This window comes from Lepidochelys kempii, chromosome 8 (assembly GCF_965140285.1).
Source record: "Lepidochelys kempii isolate rLepKem1 chromosome 8, rLepKem1.hap1, whole genome shotgun sequence".
NCBI classification, from domain to species: Eukaryota; Metazoa; Chordata; order Testudines; family Cheloniidae; genus Lepidochelys; species Lepidochelys kempii.
In genome coordinates, this window is record NC_136387.1 from 30,819,083 (window position 1) to 30,838,427 (window position 19,345).

Consider the following 19,345-nt stretch of genomic DNA (forward strand, 5'->3'; position numbering starts at 1 on the left):
ACCTATTGACACAGAACTCGGGATCCTTTATCCACTCCAGCCCTTTCTCTCTGATTCTCAACGCATGGCTCATGAATGACTCTTGACCATGGAATTGACCTGTTTGGAGGCAGTTCAGTCAGTTCTTTTGGCCAGTAGAAAACTCTGTACCTGCAAGACTTACCTCCAGAAGTGGAAAGGCTTTCATTCTTGGTACTGTTCCATTTTTCCAAGACTTAGAAGTTCTGCTTACCAAGATACTGGAATTAAATGTGAGAGGTCTGTCAATAAGCTCTATATTTCTATATTAGGCTTCTGCACAGCTTCCCACTCCTCTGTCTAGGGGTTCTTTGTTTTTGCCCACCTTGCCACAGCTAAATTTTTGAAAAGTCTATACAATTGTATCCTCCTATCTGTGACCCAGCCCCCAGTAGGACCACAACCTGGTTCTTAATGCTTTAAGGAGAGTCTTCTTCAAGCTGATTGACTGTGCTCTCCTCCACTTCTCCTTTTAAAACTTCACTTCTGGTCACCAGTACTTGAGCAAGAAGAATGGGAGAGCTGAGGGAACTTATGGCCAAACCACCATATACCACCTTTTATAAGGGCATGGCTGTATTAGGCCCCCATCCCTCTCCTCCCATCCCCCTCAAAGATCTCATTAGCATATCACATTAACCAAGGGATTACCTTCCTGTATTCAAGCCAAAATCTGATACCTCAGAGAGGAATCGAGCCTTCATTCACCAGATGTTAGACAGTCCTTTGTCTTCTATTTAGACAGGACTACATTTTAAGCTATTTGTATCTTCTTCTTCGAGGAGTGTCCCTGTGGGTGCTCCACTTTGGGAGTCTTGATGCTTGTAATCAGAGATTTGTGGTACGAGTGCCCGGTTGGGCCGTGCACGTGCCATTTCCGTCTTGCGCTGCTCCGAGTGGGTACATAGCGGTGTGCAGCCCCAACCATCGCTCAGTTCCTTCTCTACCACCTTTGGCTTGAGTTGGAGCAATCAGCAGCGTCTTCTCTTTCTTGTAGATAAGATTAGCATTAGATAGTTTTAGTGGTAGGATAAGTAATAGTTAGATATCCCTTACCTCATTTATTTTACCAAAAAAAAATTTCCCTTCTTTTCTCTGTATTTAGCCTCAGTAGGAAGATAGGTTTAGGCTCCCATACACTGTCTGTCCCTTACTGCATTTTGGAGACAGACTTATCTGGCATGCTTATCTCACTAGCTTTCAAACTGTCTGACTTGCAGACTTTCTATCCCGGTATCTGACGAACATGCACAGTGCATCCTGTGTCTTGGCGAAACCCAAATTTCTCAAAAGCATCCACATTGCTGAAACCTCACAGCCAGAACCAGGAAGGCAAGGGATCTCCAACTGAAATTGCTCATGATGGAGACCTCAGACCTTGAGTCTCAGACACCTCTGGGCCAACAGTATCCATCAGCAGCATCTGACAGAGGACCTGCTCCTACCTTCCCTCACCAGGAGCATTTACCTAAAAAGGCCACAAAAAGAGGGCTCAGACTTCTACTCAGAGGGAATCTGCTAAGAAGCAGCGATCCCCACCTGCCAAGTCCATCTTGAACCAATCGCATCAAGTGCATCGGACTCAGAGACCCTGGGTCCTTCCGGCAGTGGGAGTTCTCATAGATCAAAGGACCCAAAGTGGGCAAGCTCTAACAGCGCCTCAGAGGGCACAACAAAGCCCTCCACGTCACCACCCACGGAACCTGTGGTGCCTGCATAGCTCAGCCTAAAACCTTCAGCACCGGTGCCTGTAATGCATATGGCTGCACTGCCAGCAACGCTGACATCAACACTGATGCTGTTGGTACCGCACCAGTTCTTATGACATGCGGATCTGCGGGAATCCTCAACCCCTGAATTGCCGCTCCTCAGTACTGACAGCACTCCAGCCTGGTCGGTACCAAGTCCACTGACGACTTCACCTTGCTTAGCTCCGCCTCTTTAAAGTGACGAGGATGAGGAAGACAGAAAAGTGTTTACATGCCTCATCACTCCTCACCGAAACTGGGGCCATCCCACCAATCAAATTACCCTTAAGCTGCATGCTCTTGGTCTGGGCACACATGGACTCTGCCTCCCAACATCGCAGACGTCCTATCCCATCAAGACCCACAGCTCCGCAGTCGTCATCACCATCTGTCCCACCACCTTCGGACACGCATGAGAGAAGGGCAGAGGAATTCTCAGATCAGGAAGCCCTACCACTGGCTAACCTGTCATCTTTGTCACCTGATGAAACAATAATGCTCCTACCACAGGGATGACTTCAAGCTGTTCCAGGACCTTTTTAAGAGGGTAGCAGAATCCCTGGACATATCTCAGGAGGAGCTACCAGAGTCACAGTACAATCTGTTGGATATATTCCAGATATCCACTTCCAAGATTGTATTGCCAATCAATGATGCTATTATGTAGCCTGCCAAACTATCTGGCAGATGCCCAAAATAGCACCACCTTCTTGCAAAAGATCTGATAAGAAATACTATGTTCCATCCAAAGATGTTGAATTCCTTTTTACACACCCCACACCAAATTCCTTGGTAGTGAAATCTGTTTATGTAAGGCAGAAACAGCACCAAGCCAGAACAACTCCTTACGACAAGAACTGAAAGAGGCTAGACCTCTTCGGTCGCAAAGCATATTCGTCTGGCATACAACAGTTCTGCATAGCGAACTATGCATCTTTACTACCCAAGTACACTCTCTGTCTTTTCAAAGATATCTGAACCTATTGACCATTTGCCAGATGAAAGAACAGTTCAAAGTCAACATTGCAGAAGGCCACCTCATCGCCAGGCCTCCCTGGACTCAGCAGACATGGCTGCACAATACATAGCAACGTATGTGGTCATACGCCATGCATCTTGGTTACATCTTTCCAAGGGAATTCCATTCGACAGTGGAGGATCTGTCCTTTTAAGGCCCAAAGTTGTTTGCGACCAAAACAGATGAGTCCCTTCACACTCTCAAGGTTCAAGGGCAACCTTAAAATCTCTGGGCATCTATACACCTGCAAAAAAAAAAATAGGGCAGGTATTATACACAGAGATTCTGCTTAACGCTGTATTGGCAATGCCACAGGCAGTATGACTAACTGCATAGACAAAGATGTCAGCAAAACCAAGATCAACCCTCGACGTCTCAGCAGTCCACTCCAGACAGCAGTTTTCAAGGTGTGATCCAGGGCATGAGACCACCATGCTCTCTAACTCTGGAAACAGAAACGGTCTCCTATCAGTTCGGAGATTGCTTGTCACCATTTTACCAAGTGTGAAAACCGTCACAACAGACAGATGGGTTTTAGAAATTTATCCAAAAGGGTTACTCCATCCACTTTACTTCTATTCCACCTACCTCTCCCCCCACCCACCTTCCCTATCCCTCTTCAGAAACTCATCTCACGAGCACCTGCTGCAACAGGAAATAAATCCCCTCATACAACTCGGTGTCGAGGAACCCTTACCAATGCAGCACGGGGTGGGAGAGGGGGGTGGTTGCGTTATTTTCTAACACAGAAAAAAATCTGGTGGGTGGAGACCCATCCTGGATCTACAGAAACTCAACAAATTTGTAAGAACACAATGTTTCAAAATAGTGTCATTATCTACAATAATTCCAGTATTAGAGAAGGGAGATTGGCTCTCAACCTGCAGGACTCACATTACCATCAACCCGTCACACAGAAGATTCCTGAGGTTCACCCTAGGGAAACATTTCCAATACAAAGTACGACCCTTCGGCCTGTCCACCACTCCGAGGGTTTTCTCCAAAGTTCTAGCTGTCGTGGCGGCATACCTCCTCAGATACTGAGTAATGATATTTTCATATTTGGACGACTGCCTCATAAGGGCACCAACGCAGCAAGAAGTAGTAAACGCCATGCACAGTACGATAACCCTTTTCACGAGCCTAGGATTACAAATAAACGCACAAAAGTCCACACTCATTCCTGTCCAGAATCTGGAATTTGTAGGAGCCTGTCTCGACTGTTTAACAGCAACACTACCTCAACAATGCTTCCTCACAGCAGTCAATTTAATTTTGGCGGTGATGGACAGCCCACAAACATCCGCCAGAATGTCTTTACAGCTCTTGGGGCATATGTCAGCAACGACATCTGTTGTCAAACACGCCAGACTTCACATGAGATGCCTGCAGGCCTGGCTTCGAACAATGGACATACTGCAGAGGCACTCTCTAAACAGACGCCACACTGGGTAAGAGACTCCCCAAAATGGTGAACATAACCAAAGAACGTCTGCACGGGAGATCCATCTGAAATCTATGCAATCACTTTCTACCTCTAAATACACAGCCATCAGGATCCTCACGGACAATATAGCATGCATGTTTTACATAAACCGCCAAGAGGGAGCACAGAGACAATACAACTTCAGAATTGATGCATCAGCAACCACATCAATATATCAGCATCCTACCATCCGGGATTTCAGAACACAACAGCGGATGCCCTAAGCAGAGTTCTCACAAACCCATGAATGGGACATGGATCCTGGAATTCTATGTGCCATATTCGAACTATGGGGATTTCCCACCATAGAGCTCTTTGCAACAGCACAGAATACCGCACACTATTGCTCCAGAGCAGGATTGGGACACCACTCCCTAGCTGATTCTCTCCTTATCAAATGGGATGCGCCGCTGATGTATGCATTCCCTCCGACCCCACTCCTAAACCGGGTCACTCACAAGACCAAGAAGGACAAATCCAGAGTCATTCTGATAGCTCCTACATGACCCAGACAAACGTGGTTTCCATATCTCCTTCAGATGGCAGTTTGACCCCACCTCAAACCCTTCCCCTAGTACCTCATCTTCTATCACAATATGCAGGACATGTCCGCCACTACACCTCACGGCCTGGTTACTCCATAGCTGACTGTGGTCGAGGAGGCCTGTTCAGATTAAGTAAAAGATATACTACTGAACAGTTGGAGAGCAAGTACAAGAAAGACCAATATCCATAAGTGGAAATGATTCAGCGTTGGGTGTCAAGATAAACAGATCTTACCAACATCTTCCCCATTACCAAGGGTCCTGGACTACATATTATAATTAAAAAAATCAGGGCTTTCCACAAGCTTCATCAAGGTACATTTGGCAGCTATTTCCTCTTTCTGTGACAAAGTGGATGGAGCCATGATATTTGCCCACCCGATGACTAAATGCTTTCTTAAGGGCATTGAAAGTGCCTATCCCACAATAAGGAACCCTTTGCCCCTGTGGGACCTCAAACTGGTCCTACATGGGCTTATGGAAAAACTATTTTTGAGCCACTTGCCACATACTCACTCCTCCACTTATCCATGAAGGTGGCCTTACTTATCGTCATTTCATCTGCCAGAAGGCTGGGAGAACTGGGGCATTAATGGCACACATCCCGTACACAACTTTCTTTAGAGACAAAGTTGCCTTAAGACCACATCCCAAATTCCTACCCAACATCGCCTCCCCCTTTCTTCTGAATCAGCCTATCTACCTACTGAGTTTTTTCCAAAACCACATGCAGATGGAAAGGAGGCATCACTCCCACACACTGGTCGTTCATCGAGCTCTAGCTTTCTACATTGAAAGAACAAAACCATTTAGAAAATCTCAAGACTATTCGTTGCTATATCTGCTTCTCCTATTGATTGTTCTATCTCAAAATAGATACTATCTAAGTAGATATCAGGATGCATCCACCTCTGTTATCAAAACTCTCATCTACCAGTTCCAATGAACTCTACCAGAGTACTTTGGACATCAGTAGCCGTCGTCAATAATGTCCCTATTGTTAACATTTGCGGAGCAGCAACTTAGGCATCAGCCCATACATTCACAAAACACTATGCCTTAGAGCAACAGTCTGCTTTGGACACTTGCTTTGGACTCAAGGTGTTATCCGCCATGCATACTGCAACTCTGAAGCCATCCCTCCCCCCCCCTTAAGGGGCACTGCTCAACAGTCACCTAAAGTGGAGCACCCACAGGGACACTCCTCAAAGAAGAAAAGGTTACTCACCTTGTGCAATAACTGAAGTTCTTAAAGATGGCTATTCCTGTGGGTGCTGCCCAAGCCCTCCCTCCTCCCCTCTCCTTTGGAGTTTCATGCAGTTTCCCCTGGGTAGGGCAGGAATAGAGGGACGGTTGGCTGTGCACCACTATGTAACCACTCGGAGCAGCACAAGATGGCAATGGTGCATGCACGGCCCAATCCGGGCGCTGCAACCACAAATATCCGATTACAAGTGCAGGGCCTGAAGATACCTAAAGTAGAGCACCCGCAGGGACAACCATCTCAGAAAACCTCAATTACTGCACAAGGTGAGTAACCTTCTCTTTACAGAAAGAATGAAGGGCCAATCTGTTTCTCTGCAGTAGCTGTCAAAATGATTTTCAGGTTGTATTTTGACCTGTTAGGAAATAACTGGGATGTAGTCCCCCATATGACAGTACATTCCACTTGAGCTCAGTCCATGTCTACTAAAAGATGTTCCCATAGCAGAACTGCAACTTGTTCTTCTCTTCAGACCTTTGCCAAGCCTGATGCCACCTTACCTGCTTCCAGAGGGGACCCTGCCTTTGGTGATGCAGTTCTCTGAACAGTTCTTGACTTACCTTCCCAGTACCCACCACCTCTTTGAATTACTTCTTGGGAGTCTCCTATGGGGGAGTGCCCATAGAGACATGTACTCTAAGAAGGAGAGGTTACTTACCTTACAGTAGCTTGTCCTTGTGGAAGCTCCACCTCCCTCCCTCCTCCTCCTCTGCTGTGGAGTCTCTGGCTTTGTTGTTGTGAAGGAACTGAGTGGTGGTGGCTTGCCCCTGCTTATTATCCCCTTGTTTGCATCACAAAGTGTTCAGTGCAGGTGTGGCCTGCAAGCACTACTTTGCATTCTCCTTTCAAGAGCGCGTGGGCACTCGCATCCTATGGGGGGACAAAAACCATCTAAAAGAATTCAAATTGCTGTAAGGTAAGAAACGTCTCCTTTGTTAACTTGTAAAGATTACATAGGGAGTCTAGCTCTTGGCCTGCAGTTTTGAGGCTTATTGAAGTGAGAAATGAGTGCTTTCAGGGACTTCTGTGCAACATACCACAACTGGTGAGAATTTTATGCCATTATATTTGGTGTAAAAACGAAGTGGGATGTTTTGCAGATAGATGGGGTCAGGTGAGGACTCTAGAAGTCAGGTTCATGTTCCAACAAAGCTTTTCAAGTCCCCAGAATTAGATTTCCTTACCCAGATGTGTGGATCTTATGCTGTTCCTCTCTTTCCATGGCAGATGATCTCTGACAACTGCAGCACTTGTTTGCATGGAAAAATAATAGGAAAACCATTTGCATTGAAAATGGTTATATAGCAGCAGTAAATAAGGGGCCAGCGCCATATGATGGGCAAGACCTATTAGAAAATAACTGAATAATTCCTTATATATGTTGGAAATAGATTACAAGGAGTATGATTCAACATGACATGTCTGATGTACTGAAAGTTGACAGACTTGTAAAAATCACTTATAATCATTAGCTTAATTAGTTAATATCATGCAATTTGAAAACTTGTGTAGTTGTAGCTTGAAGTCTGAGAACCTGTGTCTTAACGGAGGTCTTACACCACAGTGTGGAAGCCAACATTCCCCCCCACACACACACACACACCTGTTTAGACTACAGGCAGATTAAAATCATAGCTTTGGCAAATTATGATAACCTTTGAGCCCAAGTAAGTCAATAAAAACTGATTGAGCTTCTAAGGTGTTCATGACCATCAGGACAGAGGCTACTGTAGCAGAGAGCCTGGATGGAAATTGTTTGCACTGAATTTGGCCCTATATTTTTGTCTGTTACAATACAAAAGTTGAATTATGACTTTGCTACTTCATGGTCATATGTAATGTGTTAATCAGGAACTGATAGGTAGCTTTCTTCTGGAACTTGTGCTTTTGTATGTGACTTCTGTTCATCTTTTGTTCCACGCATGGGATGATATTGTTTCAAGGAGGATAACAACTAATTACCATCTTTGATCATCAGTTTCAAACTGGTTCAGTAGATCAAACAAATTGGAAACCAAAAGCTCTTTAAAGTGGCGAAGTAAAGAAGGGGAGCATTGCTATGTGAATTCAAAACAATTTTGATGTTTTTATATTTTCAAATCTTGTAGTAAAAATACTATCTGACTCTACTTTCTCTTGTGGATAGAGCAATTGGTATTCCATTTTGGTGCTTGATCTAAGTTAAAATGAGACCCGCAGCCTTGATTTTTCTTTAATAAAATATGTATTTAGAATGGATGCTTTGCCTGTAGGTTAACAGCTGGATCCAGACTTGAAACTGTGGAAAATGAAGACCTGCGTGACAAAACAATCAAGCCTGAGAAGAAAACACGAAAGAAAACATACAATACATTGTATGTGTCTTCTAAGCCAACTCCTGAAACACAATGTCCTCAGCAATAAAACTCAGTTTTTCCAGAGCAAATCTGGAAACTTAGTCTTGCCTTAAAGATTCTGTTGTGCAGCAATGAATACGTAGTGTACCATTTAAAGTTCAGAATGACTAGAGTTGACTATGGACGTACTGTGAAGCTATATAATAAATACAGATATAAACTGAGTAGGACTGCATGTTTATCTAGTGAATAAAATATTGTGACACTGGACTGATGGAAGGGAAGATAGAGAGAGAACAGTAAATACCAATGTGGTTAAATATCCTAAAGGTTGTTTTATTTGTTTTAAATGGGCATCTTTCAAAGCTACATTTTCCCAAATGTGTAGCAATTTCTGATTTTCAGTGCTCCCTGTATACTTAAATCCCATATTTAACACCTTCTTTAAAAGTTATATGAAGGTTCTGTGCATTTGAAATGCTAGGAAGTATCTTGTAAATGTACCAGCAGTTAAAATAAATCTTGCTTTATTCTAAGGTGCCGATAAACATTGCATTGTATGACAAAGTGCTTAGTTTTCTAAATGTAAAATTCTAAAAAAAAAAAAAATCAGGAAATCTTTTTGTAATATTCTGTGTGTAAAAACTGTTACTGCTCTTAATGTAATTACTTTATTAATTTTGTTTGTAGAATACAAAACATGTAAGCTTTCTGTAACAATAAATGGCTTATTGCAACTTGCACACTGTACTTCGAATAAATATGCAGCTAATGTGTAGGTTAATTCTAATGGATGTTTGTTCCCAATTAAGACTTCTAAACTACTTAATTAAATTTGAAATATGATAATTGCTACAGTTGCTCTGGTTTCCCTTAGCGGCTAATTCAGCCCTTTCAAGTGCTTGCCAATAGACTTCGTAGCTAAGTTTTCTGAAAGTCTTAGTTGGAAAATTTATTCCAGTAGTTTTTACCCAGTGATAACCTGGTTGAGTAAGTCTTTATGCACTTGTGCCCTGATCTCTTCCCACCCCTCCACCCCCCAAGGCATTAATCCCCTAAAACTTCCATTGAAAACTGTGTGCACCAAACAGGAAATGTAAACACTCCCAAATGTGGGTGGCTGAAGATAGGCTCCTAAATGTATTCAGCACTTAAACCAAAGTGGATCCAAGTTTTTGTTAGTTGCAGGTAATCAACTCTTTAGAAAACTGAGGTGACTAAAATCAAAGTTAAACTTATTACAAAGCATGAGTCTTAGCTGGCAGTAGAACATGACCATTGTACAATCCTGTTGTACTTTCAGCAGTTCAATTAATTTTTTTCTTAGCTTGTGTTGTACTGATGCCCTTACACACAAGGCAAGTGATTTTAAAAACAAAAAACCCCCTCAGCCCTGGTAGAGCTGCTCCTGCCTGGACACTGCCCAGTTTATTCGTGTCCCTCCACACTGGGCCTTGTTGAGTTCTTAACCTTCCTTTGAACTGAGGAGGCTGCATCCCTGTCTTTTTCCTTGGTCTCCTGGTGCACTTCTTGGGCACAGACTGTTACCCTTTCACAGAAATGGGATCACATTGCCCAGCTGCCCAAGGACCAGTGCTGATTCCCTATTGGCTTCACTATATGTTCTCCCAGACTTCCAACATGGTGGGTGCTCTGGGTTTACAGTTCACCTCTTTGGTGATGTGTAATAGGTATAGCACATAAAACACAGGTTTGGCAATGATTTAAATACATGGGATCAACAGCTGGCTACATTCTTATATGTACGATTTATGCTTATTACATAAACTGACTAGTTTACAGGCAAAAATATGCTGAGCTATGCTACAATGTCTTTTGGCAGGGTCTGTCGGACAAAGTTCATTGAAACTGCCTGCATCCTCCGCTTACATCCAGTCACATACTCAGTCCACCGCTTAGCTCCTCGCCAATCTTCCGCAACCTTACCCCTACACTCCCGCCCTTGGCGGACTGAGGTGTTTTAGTTACTGCCACCAGCGCACTTTGAGCGTGCGCACTGGTTTGGGTGTTTCTAGTCGGGCCAGGAGGGCAGAGGAGCAATTCACGCAGCATTGAAGAATGACAAACACACATACAAAGCCCAGTAATCCAATCAAGAGCAGGAGCCCAATGCATCTCCCCCAGGTGCCAAGATCCGGAAGCCAGGAGGTTAGCCACTGCCAAGGGTCATCCCATACAGAAGCCTCAGAGCCCACGTCATGTAATACCTTCAAGTGGTCCATCCTATTATGAATGTCAGTCTTGATGCGCTTATCCTGATTTGAGTAAAAACAACAACTTTCATTAATCAAGGCACAAATTCCACCTTGAGCGGCTAATAAGTAGTCCAACGCCATACGATTCTGTAATTCAACTTGTGACAAAGAAACTACTTCTAATTGCAGGGCTTGGATTGCATCTATGATATTATTCTCTATAATCTCTAATGTGGCTGAAATATTTACAATAGCCCGCTCCAGTTTGGCCACCCCTAGCCAGGGGAAGAAAGTGTGGACAAAGTGATGGAAGCCTGTGGGTCTCTGCACAATGGGATGTGGGCGCCGTCGTGGACGTGCCGCCAATATGTAATTATGCACTGCATGAGCATGCATGGTTTGCATTCCATACGTATAGGGGAGGAGCTGTCCCAGTGTGCACCATCCACAGCATTGGGTGGGTAGGGTTTTATATGCCCAACGGCCACATAGCCAGTACAGCCCCGGCAATCCTGCCATGGGGAGACGTGCTATCTGAGGCACTGCGACCCCAACTATCGGAGCTTTGGCCACACCGAGACCAGTAATGTGCACGTGGGGTTTGCCCGTGCCTAATTGTGCTGAGGGGCGTTCTCCATCCGGGGGGCACTGGCATTGTAGGAATACAGAAAACCATGGGTATGTAGTCCCCACTCGCCCCAACACCACCACCGGTGGCAGGGGCTGGTGCCGTTGGTATTAGTCAAATTGGTTTTGGAGGAACCGGAGCAATTGTCACTCGAGACCCACGTCTCTCTGGCCATCCACTCACTGGGCATTTCCTGTGGGCCAGCAGTAACTTTAAACTGCCCGGTGTCTGGCAGGTATTCTGCTATCACTGTGCACGAGGAACGGGGAAGTTTTCCGATGGGTCGAGCGGCATCTGTTGCCGAAGGCCGCTGAACACACCAATACGCGTCCCGCAGTATCACTACCGGTGTCCCTTAGCGCCGGAAAGGGGGTGTTTCATTGTACTTATTGAGAAAAGTGGTGTTGTTAAGGGCCCAGGATTCATTCCACAGCACTGCGGCCCATGGAATGCCAGCACTTGCCAATTAGGGGGCATGTGCGCAGTACCAACAGTCTGACTTGTTACCTGCTAGTGCCACCGATTGCATCGACTGGACGGCCGAGTTGTGGTGCCATGTGGCTTGGGCACCTATTGCAGCTAAAATTAGGTAGTGTTTCCACTTTCATAGGGTCTGAGTCTGGGCTACCTCAGTCCGTGTGAGCGGGCTTTTGGCCCGGACCCAACCCATAATCGGAAGCGGGGTACGCACCTTTACAGGCTACGCGCCCGTTATGGGCTCAGTTTGCTGAGGGTCCACATTACTGCAAGCAGCTGCTGTTCAAGGGGTGTATAACGCTCAGCCGAGCCTCACAGGGATCACGACCAATACCCTATGGGCTCTTTTTGAGACAAAGCTTGCTGCCACAGCCCCCACGAGGCCACGTGGTCAACTACCGTTACCTCGAGTTCGAAGGGGGTGCCTCGTCTGCCTGGGCTCAGCACTGCGTGTTGGCTGAGCGCCTCTTTAGCCTGCTGGAATGCAGCATGCTGCTTGGGCCCCCAACTAAATGTGGCTTTCTTCCAGACTCCTGCTTGTATGGGCTGCAAGATGTACCCTAGATGGGGAATAAATGTGTGCCAATTCCCAAGGAGGCCCAGGAAAGTTTGGGCTTGGCTTTCGCTAGTGGGTTCTGGGAAGTGGGTAATTGTTTCGATGGCTTTTTGTGGGATCTTACTTTGAGGCCCCGACCAAAGTATTCCCGAGAAGATCACTTCCTGGCTGGGCCCCTGGATTTTACTAGGGTTGACAGCCCATCCCCTGGCTGCCAGAGCCTGCAACACATTGTTCTTGGCCTCGGAGAGTGCCGTCTCATGGGGCCCGCTCAGCAGGACATCATCAATATAATGCTCTAGTACCACTCCCTCCGGAAGAGTCACCTGCTCCAGGTCTCGACTAACCAACTGGTGGCAGATGGTAGGGCTATGCTTGTAGCCCTGAGGCAGCACAGTAAACATGTACTGCCAATCCTCCCATGTAAAGGCAAATTGATCCTGGCTCTGTGGGGCAATGGCAATGGAGAAGAAGGCATTTGCCAAGTCTACCACGACATGCCACTGTCCTACCTGCGTCATGAGGCACTCCATGATGGAGATCATGTCGGGAACTGCTGCTGTCAGGATTGGGGTGATCCTATTCAGGTAGCGGTAGTCGACTGTCATGTGCCAGGTTCCGTCCTTTTTATGGACTGGCCAGATTGGGCTGTTAAATGTGCTCATGGCGGGGTGAATGATGTCCGCCTGGAGCAGACCTTTAACGGTAGTGGTTATTTCCTCGTGCCCACCAGGTATCCGATACTGTTTGGTGTTGACCACTGTGGTGGGGGTTGGAAGCACCATGGAGTCCCATGCGGATGCCCCCGCAGCATGGTTACAACCGCTCGGACATAGAGCGGGCGCCCAAAGGAAAAGGATCCCCATTGGGTATCTATGGTCTTCCCTTGAAGGAGGTCTATACCCAATATATATTTATGAATGGGGGTGATTAAAATGGTGACTCGTATGGGGGGGTCCTTCCCAATGGCCAGCTGTAACTGCATCAGCAAAGCCCGAATGTCCGCCTCTCCGAGGCTGCTCACCCTTACCGACCGGCCCCAACAGGGCGGGGTACCATGCAATATAGTCACCTCCACTCCTGTGTCCACAAGGGCCATTACTCATTGTCATCCCCCCGCTAGGCCAGTAGATCTCTACTGGGACATAAGGGCGGTGGTCCCCCACTACATAGCGCCTTACCTCCAGGGGGATGGGTCGGGGGGACCCACCACCCCGTCAATACTGGGCAGGCAGCTTCCATCCAACATAGTCTCCCGGCAAGGCTGACAGTTGGGGCCACTGGGGGGGTGCCATCAAGCTTGTTTTGGGGCCCCCCTGTTATCGAGGCCCCTACCCTCTCCTTGGTATGCTGTTCCGGCTTAAGCTGCAACCAGTGTTTTAACAGCTCAGCATTGGTTTTCCCATCCACTTCCCCCAGGGGAATCCCTGCTTTCAGTAGGTCTTTAAACATAGTATTGCAGCTAACCCTCTCCTTTTGCTTCACATTCACCTGCTGCGGCTTTGTGGTTTTCGTCATACTGTCAATTTCCGTTAATTGCATCATGAGCTGCGCCACATCCCCCACTGACCCTACAGCCCCCCCAACCATCGGCAGGATCATCGCCTTGAGGTTGGGGGGAGGGCGTTCCGCAGAAGCCAGGCACGGATGGTATGGGTCAGCTCCACGATATCAGGCCCTTCAAAATGCTCAGCAAAGATGCTGGTGAGCATGCCCAGCTGCCGGAGCTGGCTAACCCCCTCTGGGATGGAGGTCCACTGTTCCAACCCATCATCCATGTCTGCTGAGGAGCTCCAGATGGTTTTGACAGCCATGGTCAAACATGCCATGAGGGAGGGATATGGATAATTTGCCTCTGAGTTGGCCCCTATCTTGAGATTCCTACAAAGGAGGGGATCTGTGGTGAGCAAGCCCATCCTGTCTATCTCAGCGGGGATAAGGGTAATCGCATCTGCTCTATTGTCTTCCTATCCTCTGGCACTGAACCAGCAGCGCTTTGTCCACCGCGCGGAGCACGGTGAGGAAGACCCATCCCAGGTCCCCTGCTGCTTTTCGCTCCGCGGGTTCTACTTTGTCCAGCCGAAGCTTGGATATTAGTTCCTCCAGCCTAACTTGAGTAATCCCCGGCTCCTGCTCTAGCTCCGGCCGTGCAGCGGGGGCAACCAACCCCACCAGCTTGTGAGCCACAAGTGCCCACCGTCCCGTGCAGGGCCACCCGGGGATGCGGCTCTCTCCCTCCCCCTTATCCTTCCTTCCCCAAAGAGGCATCCCTCCGCTGGTATCCTGTTCATGACGCCAATTGTGCAAGGGCTGAAGGGGGGGAAGATACCAGTGAAAGGAGGACACTCAGGCCTAAGAATAGTAAACTATGCTTTATTGAAGGAAGGAAGAACTTACGCTCCAATCTGCGCGGGGAGCCCCTAGGATGCGCGGAGGGGCTGCAGGGGACTGTGGCCATTTGGGACAGCTGATCAGACAGGATTCCACTGTGGGGGGGAGTCCTCTGCAGCGCTATATTCTCCACACTTACCTCGGGGTTACATGGGGTCAACAGCTGGCTACATTCTTATATGTACGATTTATGCTTATTACATAAACTGACTAGTTTACAGGCAAAAATATGCTGAGCTATGCTACAATGTCTTTTGGCAGGATCTGTCGGACAAAGTTCATTGAAACTGCCTGCATCCTCCGCTTACATCCAGTCACACCACTTAGCTCCTCGCCAATCTTCCGCAACCTTGCCCCCTACATCCGGGATTCCTCCTAGCCACCAATACCAGTGGCTGCCCATATGGAGGAGACCCTGAAATGGCTGGTTACTACAATGCAGGAGCTGCAGCAGTCCCAGCAGACGGAAAGGCAGGCCCTGATGACGTGGCAGGGGGACCAACAATGGGCTCTCCAAGAGTTCATCAAGGAGCAGTCGGTGGCCCAACAGCAGATCCTCCAGCAGGTGATGAGTCCATTGAGCGGAGACGGAACCAAGACAGCAGGGTGGGGGCTCTGTAAGATGGGCCCCACAGATGACCCAGACGTCTTTCTGGGGACCTTTGAATGGGTGGCTACAGCAGCAGGCTGGGAGAGTTCGACATGGGCCTCGCGGCTAGCCCCGTACCTGGGAGGTGAGGCCCAAGCAGTGTTTATGGCTTTGGGAGAGACCCAAGCCAGAGATTATGAGACTGTGAAGGCCGCTATCTTGGACTGGGTCGGGGTCTCAACTGAGAGTTACCGTCAGTGGTTTTGGGCAGCCTGCTGGACGGAGACCCTGAGGCCCAGGGCATTTGCTCAGAAGTTGACTGACTGGGCCACTAGGTGGCGGAGGCCCACAGCCCAGACAGTAGAGATAATGGACAGGTGATCCTGGAGCAATTTCTCCAGGGGCTTCCAGACCCATTATGCGTTTGGGTCCAACTACATCAGCCGGCCCACGTAGTGGATGCAGTCCAGCTGACAGAGGAGTACATTGAGGCAGAGGCACCCAGAAGGCAGTTAAACCCGTTAGGGGAGCAGGACCTGGAAGGAGTCCACTGGAACCTGCACCCAAGAGGGGGGTGGACCCCTGGCCCGCCCGCAGCCGCGAACTGACCTGTTGGTAGTGCAGACGCCCTGGCCATAAAAAACAGGACTGATCTCAAATGGAGTGTGGGCTGGCGGACTTTTGCAGGTGAACCAAGGGGCGGGAGGGACCAGGAAAATGGCCCTTAAACACCATACCCGTGTTGGTGGGGATGAAGCCCCGAAAGGGTTTGGCGGACTCCATCTCCACCCGCTCCCTGGTCCGTAAAGGTCTGGTGAAGACATGCTGGATGGTTCTGGGGAAAAAGGTAGCCCATCGGTGTGTCCATGGGGACACCCGGAGCTACTGGATAGCCCAAGTTCCCCTGGAGGTCCAGGGGTGTTTCCGGTGGCAGCAGGTAGGGGTAGTGGAGAGGTTACCCTACCCAGTCCTACTGGGAAGCGATAGGGGACCCCCTTCTTGTGAGACAGGAAGTCGGCAGGGAGATCCTGAGGAAGGGGGTGGGAAGAACCCAATTAGGGAGGTAAAGGGAGATGGGGGAGCTGGTAGAACCCCCAAAAGTAGCAAGAACTCCTGGACAGCAGTGGGAAGAAACCAACAAATGTTGGTTTTGTAGTTACAAAGGACCCTCCGGCCAGAAGTGCAGTCCTCATGAGCCCGAGGAAGGCAAGGGACTTGGGGCCTTGGAGCCAACCCCGGAGTCGGGGTATCTAGGCACCCAGCCATGTCAGAGAGAGGGCCGGGGGAGGCAAGGGAACAGTCAGCCATGGCCTGAACAGGAGTGTGGACTCTGTCGGGCCGAGGGACACATGTGGGAGACTTGCCTCTACTGTGGAGGCACGGGGGGTGGGGCTAAAAACCCCAGGGAGGACCCACAGGAACTCACAGCAGGGGTAAACGAACCCCCGCTGAAGGGCCAATATGCCTGGCTGAGAAGAGGCTAGGGCTGGTTGAGCCTGGTGGCTCATTAAAGGGGGGAGGTGTGTCACAGTGCAGAGGTATAAAACCTTTGAATGCCCTGCTAAAGACCCAGCTTCCCTCTGCTTCCCTGTAGGGTGGCTAGGTACACGGGCCAAGACCCTTAGCTGGGAGCCCAGCTGCAGGCCCTAACGAGGGCAGGCTCAGTGTAATCTGCTGAGCCAAGTGGAACCAGCTGGGTTGCTGACTGGGAAGAAATATAAACCCAGGGAAGAGCTCAAGGGGTGAGGCTAGTCAGGTAGGAGGGTTGTGGTTTTGTCTCTGCTGGCTGACACAAGCCTCAAAGGCCAGGGGACCCAGTGAAGGGTCAGAGTGGGGACCGGTGTTGGGGGAATTGGGACTGTACAGCCACTGTAAATAAAAGAACATGGGTGAAGCACCTGCAAGAGGCATCTGAGACTCTTTCTTTGGCCAGCCCAAGGGCAGGGACAAGGGGAAGGAAACTTGTGCCGTGCTATGACAGGTGGCTTCTTTAACAAGTAGAGGATAGATACAGTATCTTTCATTGGGTACTTTCTTAACCATTCCTCTCCCGGAAGACTGAGTTTTGCCAGCAAAAAAAAAAAAAAAAAAGACTTAACGGAAGATACTTCAGGAGGAAATGTAATTACCATCCACTCATCATTTTCTCCTATCTTTCTTACTACTTGTTCATTTATTGGTGATGGGAGCTGTACAATGAGTAGCCAAAGAGAACAGAAAGAAGGGTTTGTATTAAAAGTACTACATCTAAAAAGAGACTACCTTAGTCCCATTGTGGACTTGAGGAAATTGAACAGTTATGTCAGAAAAAGCAAGATGCATGTGTTGGTTCTGGCTCCTACCAACCTTATCCTTCACCAGAGAGTGGTTCAGCGCTGTAAGTGTTATACCTTATTATAGCAAGGTTGCACTTTCCAAACATTCTTCATAAGTTGAAGCTGCCTTCCCTGTAAATAATAATATTTTTTTTTAAAATAGAGACGTATCCAAATTGTTACTGACTTTAAACTTAGTGCCTAAGAAGACCAATCCTCTCCAGAGTCTCCTGTAACACCGTAGAAAGCCTTAAGAATACCTGGGCATACAGGTCCAACAAAATAGGGTAGGGGGTGGCTGAATAACAACAAATTCAGTGAGACACATCAAGAAAATGTTTATCGCTGGTGTAATTTGAGCTAATGTGAGTTAGCTAATGGATTAATTTGCTCCATTAGTCTAAATTGGGGATGGTGAGTTGCACACTAGAAATGCCTACATTTAAAAGGAGGGCTAAAGATTTCACTACAGAGGTGGGAATAACAGACTGGCAGTTGTGAGGGGAGAATTTCAGTGGTTCAGAATCCCCTTTAGTGTAAATTCCCATTTCTGTACATCAAATGCTATCTTTACTGCTAAAATGTAAGGTACCTTTCTCAAGTCGACTTAAAATAATCAAATGGTTGCTTGGGAACTTCCATCACCCTTCTGAAAATACCCTTTTTCATAAGCCTGCAACACACAGGGCTTGAATTAACAACAAAACAAACAGAACTGAAACACTCAAGTTTGCAGACAGGACTGACGTTCGCAAGCTAACACTCAAGATTTGTTGTTGCTCCACACTGTCTTCAGTAAACTGAAGCTTGGATTGGCAGTGTCTGTGCTTGTGTATGTGGTCTGTGGATGAAATGAAGATTGAAATCGCAGGATTGTCAGTGCAGAACATCATACCAGCATCAGAGCTACTGAATTTTTCAGAAATGTTTAAAGGTAAAAAGCAGGTGCAAAGAAATCTTGTACCAAGTGAATTTATCCCACTGAAAAAACTTGGGAACATAACTCCATCTAAAGGATTTTTTTAAGCCTCTGTCCTTGTAAGACAAGCTGAGAGAGAGAGAAGTGAAGGTGAGGCTTCATGGCATTGGTCATCTGTATCTTGCTCTCCAACTCAACTTTGAACACCTAGATTATGTGATCTTTACATGCACAAAACTTAGTTTGTGACATTACAATGGAATATTAAAGTTCTTCACTGTTTTGAACTAGAGCACTTTAAGCAACTAGCATTACTGTTTACTACTTATTGCTCTAAATCTTCCATGAAAGATTTTAAACCTCATCCATCCTTGTTTGCAGCCACATTTTTGCCCTTGCTATGTTTATGCTATGAAACTATTCTGCAGGATAGGGCTAAAACATGGCAGTTCCTACACAGTTAAGTCACATCTTGTGGGACCAATTGGAAAAATCCAAGGTTGTAGCACAGTATGGGAATGGAGACTTGAACTACAAGATTCAAATGTTCGGTGTTGAGAACTGCAATATTATAATCAGGTCATACAGCACAGTAGCCTTCTACTGTAGATGGGACCACGTCCAGAGCCGAAAGATGTGTGGTAGAAGGCAGTGTTTGGCATGACTCCCTTTCCATCTTGTCTGTTCACATATTACTGTCATTGTCCTATTGCTAAGACACCCACTTCAGGTCACCCTTCCCCCACAATAGGCGTGACTTTTTGGCAATGACTGATTCAGTTAGGAGAGAGTTAGAAAAGAGGAAGGAAGCAGGAGCCTCTGCGAACAGCAGCAGAGCG

General features: G+C 47.4%; 1 protein-coding gene across 1 annotated transcript in view; it reads left to right on the plus strand.

Annotated features, from left to right (window-relative positions):
• SPDL1 (spindle apparatus coiled-coil protein 1) overlaps positions 1-9,037 on the plus strand; it is a 48,549-nt gene extending 39,512 nt beyond the window's left edge. The window contains exon 12 of the mRNA XM_073355960.2: positions 8,332-9,037. Within this exon, the coding sequence (XP_073212061.1) occupies positions 8,332-8,482 (151 nt within the window). The 3' untranslated portion in view covers positions 8,483-9,037. The remainder of the gene's footprint in view (positions 1-8,331) is intronic.
• The last annotated feature ends 10,308 nt before the right edge of the window (positions 9,038-19,345 follow it).